At 46.5% G+C, this 11,688-nt stretch overlaps 1 protein-coding gene across 1 annotated transcript; it reads right to left on the reverse strand.

The window, feature by feature from the left end:
- Nucleotides 1-2,546: 2,546 nt before the first annotated feature.
- LOC144602910 (uncharacterized) lies at nt 2,547-3,383 on the reverse strand. The gene has a single exon (XM_078416032.1). It carries the CDS (start codon nt 3,381-3,383, stop codon nt 2,547-2,549), a length of 837 nt encoding a protein of 278 aa, XP_078272158.1.
- Between the last annotated feature and the right edge of the window lie 8,305 nt (nt 3,384-11,688).

Here is an 11,688-nt window from a genome sequence, read left to right on the forward strand (position 1 = left end):
TAGTGAAGATGGTTGTGAAAGATTGTAGCAGGATCTGGATCGATTGAACCGGTGGGCTGCGAATGGATTATGGAATTCAATACAGAGAAGAGTGAGGTGTTGCATTTTGGTACGTCTAACAAGGGCAGGATCTATACAATGAATGGCAGACGTCTTGGGAGTGTTGTGGAGCAGAGGGATCTATGAATGAAGGTGCATCTTTCTTTGAAGGTCGATATGCAGGTAGATAAGTTGATCAAAAAGGATTTTGGCACTTTGACCATCACCAGTTACAGTTTTGAGTATAGAAGTTGGGAGGTCATGTTGCAGTCGTATAGACAATAGACAATAGAAAATAGGTGCAGGAGAAGGCCATTTGGCCCTTCGAGCCAGCACCGCCATTCAATGTGATCATGGCTGATCATTCTCAATCAATACCCCGTTCCTGCCTTCTCCCCATACCCCCTGAGTCCGCTATCCTTTAGAGCTCGATATAGCTCTCTCTTGAATGTATTCAGAGAATTGGCCTCCACTGCCCTCTGAGGCAGAGAATTCCACAGATTCACAACTCTCTGACTAAAAAAGTTTTTCCTTATCTCTGTTCTAAATGGCCTACCCCTTATTCTTAAACTGTGGCCCCTGGTTCTGGACTCCCCCAACATTGGGAACATGTTTCCTGCCTCTAAAGTGTCCAACCCCTTAATAATTTTATACGTTTTATACGTATAAAACGTTGGTGAGACAGCATTTAGAATATTGTGTTCATTATGGACACCGTTATAAGAACGATATTTTTAAGCTTGAAGGTGAAGAGTAAAATATTTAATTAGAAACTGAGGGGTAACTTTTTCCACACAAAGTGTGGTGGGTGCATGGAACAAGCTGCCAGATGAGGTAGTTGAGGCTGGGACTATCCCAACGTTTATGGAACAGGTAACAGGTACATGGAAAGGACGGGTTTGGAGTGATATTACCAAGCGCGGGCACGTGTGAGGTGTGTAGTGGGACATGTTGGCCGGTGTGGGAATGTTGGGCCAAAGGGCTTGTTTCCACACTGTATCACTCTATGACTCTTTGATAAGGAGCAAACGACTTGGTTGTGGTGGTGGCGGGTAGCGGCGACATCTTCGTGGTATCAGCCTTGCTGTGAGGTTAGATCTATGCTATCCCACTGTAACGTCCAATCCCTACACACTAGGGGCAATTTTCAGACGTCAATATCCTACAAAATTCACAAATCCGTCGAATGTGAGAGGAAACCGGGATGCAAACTGCATGCAGACAGCACTCCCTGACACAATCGAACCCGGGCATCTGGCGCTGTGAGCCGACAACTCTATCAGCGTGCCTTCAAATGTCACTGTAACCTTGGTAAGAGTGAAATTAGCTCATTGCGATCATACTGTATATCAGGAAGTTACTGTGTCTGATAAGGGTCCCCAACGGAAACGTCACCAATCTATAGATAGTCAGAAAATGCTGGATTAACCCAACTGATCAGCAGCACCTCTTTAGAACATGGATAGGCGACTTTTCGGGTCGGAAATCTTATTCAATTTGAAGACGTTTTCCGTCTAGAAATGTCACCTGTCTATATTGTCGACATATGCTGCCCGACCTGTTGAATTTCTTCTACATTTTGTGTCAATCTTCGGTATAAACAATCTACTGTAGTTCCTTGTTATTACGACAGATACCTATGTTCCCCATAGACGCTGCCTGACCCGCAGAGGTACTCCAGCATCTTGTGCATTCGTTGCTAAACGAACATCACCAGGTACTTGGGTTAAAGTACAGTAAATTATCCGTCGCACTACTTTGTACAGATTTATCCGTAGCAATTAGATGCAGATTTAATTCTAGCAAGATATCTATCCTGATAATTGCCATGTTGTGTCACGTATTGTAGTCAACAACCAATGCCGTTATTGTGTAATGACCGCATTATCTACCAGTAGATGACGCACCTGCAGACTCCTCCTTGCGGTGCTGCCCTCTGATGCGGTGTGGATTTCGCATGTTCTCCCTGCAACCGCGGGGATTTATCTCGTGGGCACCAGATCCTCTCCACGCACCAACGACTCTATTAGTTGACAGAATACATTTCCTCTATGATCCGACCCTGATGACGCAGGGCTGTTGTAGCATCAATGGTCATTTGAGTGCAATTCAAAGGGATACATTGAATGAGTTAGAAGGAGCTGCAGATGCTGGTTTTAACGGAAGATGGACACAAACAGCTGGAGTAACTCAGAGGGGCAGGCAGTATCTCTGGAGAGAAGAAATGGGTGACGTTTTGGTCGAGACCCTTTTTCAAACAGGGTCTCGACGCCAATCGTCACCAATTCCCCCTCTCCTAAGATGTTGCCTGCCCCGATGAGTTACATCGGCATTTTATGACTGTCTTCGGATACATTGAATGGGTGTGCGTATGTTAAATTGACTGAAAGAGTTATCCTAACGGTCGACATTGACTGAATGATAGGAACGGCCGCTCGGAGAGTAAGATGCAATAACACAATGTAGAAGAAGACGTAATTTCGAAAGGAATTTTCAGATTCACCGTGCTATTGAAGACACTTTATTGAATTGGAAAAGAAAACGAATGGGCTCTTAATCACATTTTTTAATTCATCCCTGAATTTTTTCTGGGACACCCCATAAATAAATGTGTTGGTGCAGGCACTCAGAGCTCTCAGCATATATCCCGACAGTTCTGCAATGGTAAATGGGTCGTTGTAATCTGACCCTAAAAGATTAACGTCTAGGATGTTTACACTCATGTAACACACGAAGGTCACCATCCAAAGCAATACAAAGTTACCGGATATGGCCAGCAATAGAACGATGGACTTCCTTCGGTTCTCCACCTCTTGATCGGCGCCGCTCTCGTCCTTTTTGTCCCGTCGGAGACCGCTCCTCACTCTATTGGCGTGTATAATGTGTTTGATTGTCAGGGCGTTGAGGAGAATAATCAGCAAAATTGGCACAACTGGGGTTACAATGGATTCGAACACGGAAGGTGCTGCCCCTATCGATGTGGTGTAGACATCTGATGGTATCCAACAGTACCAAGCCACGTTGTCAATTATGTACAGAGGTACGAGGAAAATATACACTGGAATATTTTGTACAATACTTAAGATACATGTTACTGTTATTACCAAAGCCGCAGTTTTCTCAGTGCAATATTTTGCTCGTAAAGTCTGATTACAAATAGTGATAAATCGATCGAAGGTGAAAGTCACCGTAAGCCAGACAGAGCAATCAATGGAAATACAATTAAACAAAATACGGAGCTTACAAATGTGAGATAAGTTCAGGAATGAATACGGATAATAGGCACCGGACATCTCGGAGAGAATTACCTCGAAGATCAGAACCATTAGATCAGCTGCGGCCATGGATACCAGGTAGCGGGTGATACATTTGGAGAGGCCGCACTTTCCCCGCGAGAGAATGACGATTGCCAACGTGTTAGCTGTAGAAAAGACCAAATTATAATGACCATCTTTATTGTTCCACGAGCACGTTAGTTTGACACTTCGTCGTTTGAATGTGAGTGGATTATTTGATTCTCCATCTCGTATCGAGATGTTTGGCAGGGGAATGGTCACACTTACAAATGTTGCACCCAAATAACGCCTCATTTAACCTTCATTTCCGACCGGATATGCTTCATAAGGCGTACAATTTGTACCACCCTTTTCCATCAAAGCAAATGGACTGCAGTAACGCTGCTACCTGATAGCTCCAGCGTCGCAGGTTCGATACTGATTACTGGAATTGTTTGTGTGGAATTTCAACCTTTTACCTGTGTGCACGTTGGTTTGCCTGCGTGACTGATTGTCTAATTCAATACCTTGCCGTCCAATCGATGCCTTGCCTTCAATAAATTCCATTCACTGCCTTGCTTTGCTTTCAATGTCTTGCCTTGTTTTCAATGCTCTGCCTTGCCTTTTGATGCCTTGCCTTGACCAATGAGTTCCATTCAATGCCTTGCTTTTCTTTCAATGCCCCGCCTTCCCTTCAATGCCTTGCCTTGACTTCAATGAATTGCATTCAATGTCTTGCCTTGTCGTGCCTTCAATGCCATGTCATTAATGACTTGCCTTGCCTTTAATACATTGCATTCAATGCCTTCCCTGGCGCTGCCGTCAAAGGCTTGCCATCAACGCCTGCCATGCCTCCCCCAGAAGGCCCTGCCGTGACTTCAATGAATTCAGTTCAGAGACTTCCCTTCTCTTGCCTTCAATGCCATGCCATCAATAACCTGCCTTGCCTTTGATGCATTACCTTCAATGCCTTCCCACGCGATGCCGTCAAAGCCTTGCCATCGACGCCTGCCTTGCCTTCCCGACAATGCCTTGCCTTGGGTTCACCGAATTCTACTCAATGCCTTGCCTTGCTTTGGCTTCAATGCCTTGCCTTTGTTTGAGTGATTGACACAACATGGTAACAGTTCCCAGGCACACCTAGGCCTGCCGATCATTTATCACCCCTTCACACCAGGTCCATTTTTTACAACAATCGCATCCATTCCCTGCGCAGTGGAATAAATTACAGAATCCAGTTTACCTTCAAACCAGGACGTGTTGAGCGAAGGAACCAGAACTCCAGAATCTTTAGAATGCGGAAGAAACTAGAGCTGACCGATGAATCACGTTGTCCTGGACAAAACGATATGGAAACACGAGCTATGCTACTCTGCGGTCCCGAGCTCCGATGTCTTTCTACTTGCGAAATACCGCTGGCTGGTCGTAAACTCATCCATATGGCATCTTATCGGATGGCGCTTCGATGGCAGCCTCGCCTACGATCTATCTATCATTTTCGTCCATTTAAAAACAAATTTTGGTGAGTTTTATGTGTTAATGTTCTCTGGTTTGTTTTACGTTGGGGGTGGGGGAGGGAGTCGGGCGAAATATTTTTTTTCGATCTCTTACCTTGCCGGAGATTAGATTGTTTCCCGGATCGCATCTCACGTCGCTCTGCGGCCTAACATCGTGGAACTGAAGGCTTTGCCCGGGACTGTCTTTGAGCCCCCACGGTCGTGGACTTACCATTTGAGCGTGCGATGCCTTGCCTGGAACGGCGCTGCAACCGCGGCCTGCGAACTTTAACATCAAGTAGCTCGCAGTCTCGGGTTGAGACCGAGGTCGGGAAGCTCCAAGCTGCACGAAGTTCGAAAAGCGCCAACACGGGGTAACCCCCCTGACTCAGGAGCTTGATCGCCCCGATGAGGAAGGCCCGGTCGCCGGCTACGGTATTGGCCCGTGAACCGAAGGTTCGAGGCCACCGACCGCTGGAGGACAATGCAGGGAGAGATTGCACTTTAGTTCGCCTTCCATCGAAGTGAGGAGTGCGGAGGAGTCAGTATGGCGGATGTTCATATTAAAATGTATTTTGTGCGTTCTATTGCTTTTTATTGTTATGACTGTATGGCAAATGAAATTCCTCGTATGTTGCAAAACATACTTGGCTAATAAAGTATGATTATGATGATTATGATTATTGTCTACGTTGTCGCCAGTGAATCGGCCTCTGGCAGAAAACTGGGGGAAATTGGGAAGAGCGTGTGAGAAGGAAAATCAACCGGTGAAACCAATTGTAGTTGGACCGAACTAGATGGACCGAACCTGCCGCCTTCGATATCGTAGGGGCTGTGTTCGTCCAATTTGCGATCAGTCCGCTTCTATTTGGAGATGGAGAATTACTACAGTCCTGGATTTGTGAACAGCGCCAATGGGTTCAGAAGTATCTGCACCGGTTGGATATTGTTATCACACAACATCTGCAGGCACATGTTAATTAGTCGGCGACCGACAGAACCGGTGAATATGATGTGCCGTGGCAGGGGATCGTCTACTTCAGCGGCAATTCGATAGATTAATTGCTCATCTCCAATAACTTGATGATAGCCATTTACGATCACAGGACAGGGAACACTTGGAGAATATTGAACATAGAACCCAGCAGAGACCAACGCGGTCTGTGTGAACCATACACGTTCGGCATGTGGCCGCGTCAGTTTCCTCCAGGTGGTACCGAATCTCCCCTCATCCGAAATACCCGCGTGGTCGCAAATAAACTCACCCCCGTAAAAAAAATGTCCCTCGTGCGCAAGGAGTGAATGAGACACTGGGATAACGTAGAACTAATGTGCCGGTCTGCATGCCACTGGGTCTACCCGCCATAGAAGCGATTATATATTTTAAATTTTCGGTGTCAATATTGTTTCAGTAACTCAAGCAATAAGTAACAGCACACCTATTTTTAACAGGAATGTCTAGATGGTGCAGAGAATTATAAAGGGCTTACCAGGAACACCAACGATGACAAGGATAGGGTAGAAAACGTTTTCTACCTGGTTGACTACAGGCACGTTCATGCCCAGAGATGATCCGCGTGCCCTGCCAGTGGTATGACAAGTCGCTAGCTTTATAACGATAGTAGCACATTCTCCAGAGAAACCATATGACGCCTAATCAAAGCAAGTTAATTGAGATTAGTGTCAGTCATTTGAACAAACAAAGTTAGTCTGATCACGTTCGCTACTTCTAATAATAGAATGGCGTGATAACTGTCGGCAAAGTTGGTTGTTCTCTAAAATAGAGACTGTATTATTATATTATAGAATACAGAGATAATTATAAGTCATGATTCCTATTCCATACACTTCCTTTTCTATTTGCATTCTCAGTCCCCTGCAGTAAAGTAATGTTAAATTATCTATGCATACCCATGTGCTTATCTGAAAGCCTCTTGCTGCAACTTCTACATTTGCTGCCACCTCCATCCCCGGCATCGCGTTCAGGTTCCCGCCACTCTCTGTACAAAAACCTGCTCTGGTATATCCTTAAAACTCTGACTCTTTCACTATAACCATCTGCGCTCCAATCCCCGTCACAGTGGAGAACGTTTATGACTGTCGAACCCACAAATGGCTCTCATAGCCTTGTAATGTCAGGTCTCCTTTCACCATTCGGTATTCCAGAGGAAGCAATCCAAGATTGTCCAGCTGCTCCTTGTAGCCGATGCAGTCCAATCGAGGAAGCAGTCTGTTAAACCTCTACTGTACTTATTCAGAAGCTTCTAAGTCATTCGGCAAGGGGCAAGCAAAATTGCTCACAATCCGTAACATGTGAACAACCCAAAGTGTCATCTAGCTGGATCATGACTTTCTGACCTTTGTATTCAAAGCCCGACAAATGAAGGCAAACATACCAAACGGCATCTTTACCATTCTATCTACTCGTATGTATACTTTCCAGCAGCTATGGATCTGAACCCCATCATTCCACACAGCAGAGCTGCGAAGACTCTTGCCATCGATCTTATTACTGCCCCGCACATTGACCTCCCAAAATCCAAAACTTCCCCTGTGCTGGGATTAAAATCCGTCTGCAATTTAGTGGGTCTTGGGGAGGAGATGGAAACGTGAATGGGGAACAAGGGTGGGAGGCTATGGAGCGGAGATAGCTGGAGGCGAGTGGATCAGAAACAATCTGAGCGACGATGGGCTCGTGTTCGGCTTGTCTGCGAGTTTAGTGACAATGTCCGGATTATGGTTAATAGAGAGGAGAGCTGTGCGTTGAGATAGGTGAGATTAGCGTGGGCCAAGGCAGTAAAGCATTCAACACTGTTGCTTTCGCGTCGTCAGTTCCCAATAACAAAGACCAGTGTGGGGAGAAGGCCGTCAGCATGAGGCCAAGTGGAGGAGAAATGTTGGAGACGGAAAAATGTGACGTCCCTTTGAGGCAAAGCGCCATTACCGTCGATAAAGGCACGGTAAAATGAGCGTCGGAAGAAGAACTTCTTGGTATAATGGCTGCGGGCCTGGTGGTGGAGGGGTGGGAAGGTGCGAGTGGGGGTGGGGTGGGTTAGAGGGGGGGCTGGAGATCATTGATATCTGAGCAAAGGGGTAGGAAGGTAAGGCTTCGGTGGAGAACCGACGGTTCTGCTTCTGAAAGGGAGTGGTCAGGGTGATATTGAAAAGACGCCAAGAGGACTGTTGTAGTCAGAGGGATCGAGGTATCGAGTGTGAAGTTCTGTGGGAAGATGATGGGGTTGAGAATGGAGGGGCTCTCTGGAGTAGTGTATTGGTGGTACCATTACTGACATGTTGGCAGTGGGAGAAACGTGAGCTAGTTGATTTAGCAAGGAAGTCAGTCAACGTGATAATGTTGGATCCGACAGCGTGGATCCCCGCAAGGAACAGATGCTGGAACCGGGATGAGCCGATGCTTCCGGCTTGTTGGTGGCCGGGGCAATGTGAAGGATCGGCTGGGGCAATGGCTGCCTCCCGTCGGCAGACTGATTGCAGGCAAGGGTCTTCGGTGCTGTCGGCTGGCACGGCATGGGAGCGGCGGAGAAAACTGTGCGTCCATGTCAGTAGGTTCGGCCTGGAACCGACCCGGTGATGGTGAAGATTGGGAGGTCACATATGATTCGACAAGGTTCCGCATGGTAGGTTGCTCTGGAAGGTGAGATTGCATGGGATCCAAGGAGAGTTAGCGGAATGGATAGCAAATTTGCGACATAGAAGGAAGCACTGAGTGACGGTGGAAGGTTGCTTCTCAGACTGGACTGGCGGTGGGCCTCAGAATCTTGTGCTGGGCCCGTTACTGTTTATCATCTACATCAATGTTTTGGATGAGAACATAGCGGGCTAGATTAGCAAGTTTGCTGATGATACAAAAGTGAGTGATTTTACAGATTGTGAAGATGGTTGTGAAAGAATGTAGCAGGTTCTGGTTCCATTGGCCAGATGGGCTGAGGAATGATTGATGGAATTTAATAGAGAGTAATGTGAGGTGTTGCATCGTGGGACGTCTAACAAGAGCAGGACCTACACCGTGAATGGTAGGCCTCTGGGGAGTGTTGTAGAGCAGAGGGATCTCGGAGTGCTGGCTCCTTGAAGGTTGAGTTGCAGTTAAATAAGGTGGTCACAAAGGCTTTTGGCATATTGGCCTTCATCAGTCACAGTATTTAGTACAGAAGTTGCGAGGTCATATTACCGTTGTATAAAGCGTTGTTGAGACCGCATTTAGAATATCGTGTTCAGTTATGGGCACCATGTTATAGGAAAGATATTGTCAAGCTTGAAGGTGAAGGGGAAAATATTTAACAGGAATCTGAGGTGTAACATTTTCACACAAAGGGAGGTGGGTGTATGGAACAAACTCCCGGATGAGCTTGTAGATGAAACAGTTGGGCATGTTTGGAGGGACATGCACCATACGCAGGCAGGTGGAGTAGTGTAGCTGGGACATGTTGGCCGGTGTGATCAAGTTGGACCGAAGGGCCTGTTTGCACACCATGACTCTATGACTCCAAGACAAGAAGGGGCGGACTATGTGGTCGTGGTGGCCGGTGGCCTCGACATCTTCGTGGTCCCGGCTCGGATTGAGACTAGATCTATTTTATCCCATTGTCACATCCAATTCCTACACACGCAATTTTCAGACGTTAATATCCAACAAAATTCATAAATCTATGTAATGTCCGATAAAACAGGGATGCAAACAGCAGACAGAGAGCACTCCCTGTCAGAATCTAACCCGGGCATCTGGCGCTGTGAGCCAACAACTCTATCACCGTTCTACCTAATGTCGCCTTGATCTTGGTAAGAGTAAAATTGGTTAATTGCGAACATACCGCATGTCAGGAAGTTAATGGGTCTGAGAAGGGTCCCGACACGAAACGTCACCTATTTCTAGATTGTCACAAATTGCTGGATTAACCCAGCTGATCAGCAGCACCTCTTGCGAACATGGATAGACCTTATTCAGTCTGAAGGAGCTTTCCGTTCAGAAATGTCATCTATCTATGGTGTCAAGAGATGCTGGCTGACCTGTTGAATTTCTTCAAAAATTAGCGCCAATCTTTGGTATGCACCATCCTCTGTAGTTCCTTGTTATTACATCAGCTATCTATGTCCCCCTGACCCGCAGAGGTACTCCAGCATATTGTGCATTCATTTACGTAAACGAACATCTGTAGGTACTTGGGTAAAACCAGTAAATTATCAGTCGCTCAATTAGATGCAGATTTTATTCCATCAAGATATCTATCCGGAAAATTGTTATGGAGTGTCACGTATTGTAGTTGACAGACAATACCATAATTGTATAATGACCGCCTTATCTCCTCCTTGCGCTCCTGCCCTCTGATGCGGTGTGGATTTCGCATGTTGCGCCTGCCACCGCGGGGATTTATCTCGTGAGCACCGGATCCCCTCCACGCCCCCACGACGCAATTATTTGACAGAGCAAATTGCCCCAGAGCTCATTCGAGTGCAATTCAAAGGGATACATTGAATGTTTTGAAAGGAACTGCAGATACTGCTTTAAACGGAAGATGGACACAAAAACCTGGACTAACTCAGCGGGACAGGCACAATCCCTGGAGAGAAGGAATGGTGGCGTTTCGAGTCGAGACCCTTCTTCAGACAGCGTCACGACCCGAAACGTCACCCATTCCATCTTCCCTTAGATGTTACCTGTCCCGCTGAGTTAATCCAGCTTTTTGTGTCTATTTTCTGATAGATTGAATGGGTCGTAGGATAAATTGCTGAAGTGGTTTTACTGACGATCGGCATTGAGTGGATTGCATGAACGGCCGCTCGCACAGTAAAATGCAATAACTCTATTTTAAAGACGCCGTGATTCGAAAGGAATTTTCACATTTCCGTGCTATTAAAGACACTTTATTGCATCGGAAAATAAAACGAATATGTTCTTAATCACATTTTTAAATTCCTCCCTGAATTTCTTCTGGGACACCCCATAAATAAACGTGTTGCTGCAAGCACCCAAAGCTCTCAGCACATATCCAGACACTTCTGCAATGGTAAATGGGTCGTTGTAATCTGACCCTAAAAGATGAACGTCTAGGAAGTTTACACTCACTTTTTTTCAATCTCTCACCTTGCCGGAGATTAGATTGTTTTCCGGATCGCATCTAAATTCGCTCTGCGGCCTAACATCGTGGAGCTTTAGGCCTTGCCCGGGACTGACTTTGAGCCCCCGTGGGGGTGGACTTACCATTTGAACGTGCGATGCCTTGCCTGGAACGACGCTGCAACCTCGGCCTGCGAACATTAACATCAAGAGCTCGCAGTCTCGGGTTGAGACCGAGGTCGGGAAGCTCCAAGCTGCACGAAGTTCGACAAGCGCCGACACGGGGTAAACCCCCCGACTCAGGAGCTTGATCGCCCCGATTAGGAAGGCCCGATCGCCGGCTACGGTATTGTCCCGTCAACCGAAGGTTACAGGCCACCGACCGCTAGAGGACAAAGCAGGGAGAGATTGAACTTTAGTTCGCCTTCCTTCAAAGTGAGGAATGCGGAGGAGTCAGTATGGTGGATGTTCATATTAAAATGTATTTTGTGTGTTCTGTTGCTTTTTGTTGTTATGACTGTATGGCAAATGAAATTCCTCGTATGTTGCTAAACATACTTGGCTAATAAAGTATGATTATGATGATTATGATTCTTGGATACGTTGTCGCCAGTGAATCGGCCTCTGGCAGAAAACTTGGGGAAATTGGGAAGTGCGTGTGAGAAGGAAAATCAGCCGGTGAAAACTATTGGAGTTGGACGCGACGCAAGCTAGATGGACCGAACCTGCCGCTTTCGATATCGTAGGGGCTGTGTTCGTCCAATTCGCTATCAGTCCGCTTCTATTTGGAGACGGAGAATTACTA

Source organism: Rhinoraja longicauda, chromosome 19 (assembly GCF_053455715.1).
Source record: "Rhinoraja longicauda isolate Sanriku21f chromosome 19, sRhiLon1.1, whole genome shotgun sequence".
In the NCBI taxonomy this organism is placed as follows: Eukaryota; Metazoa; Chordata; class Chondrichthyes; order Rajiformes; family Arhynchobatidae; genus Rhinoraja; species Rhinoraja longicauda.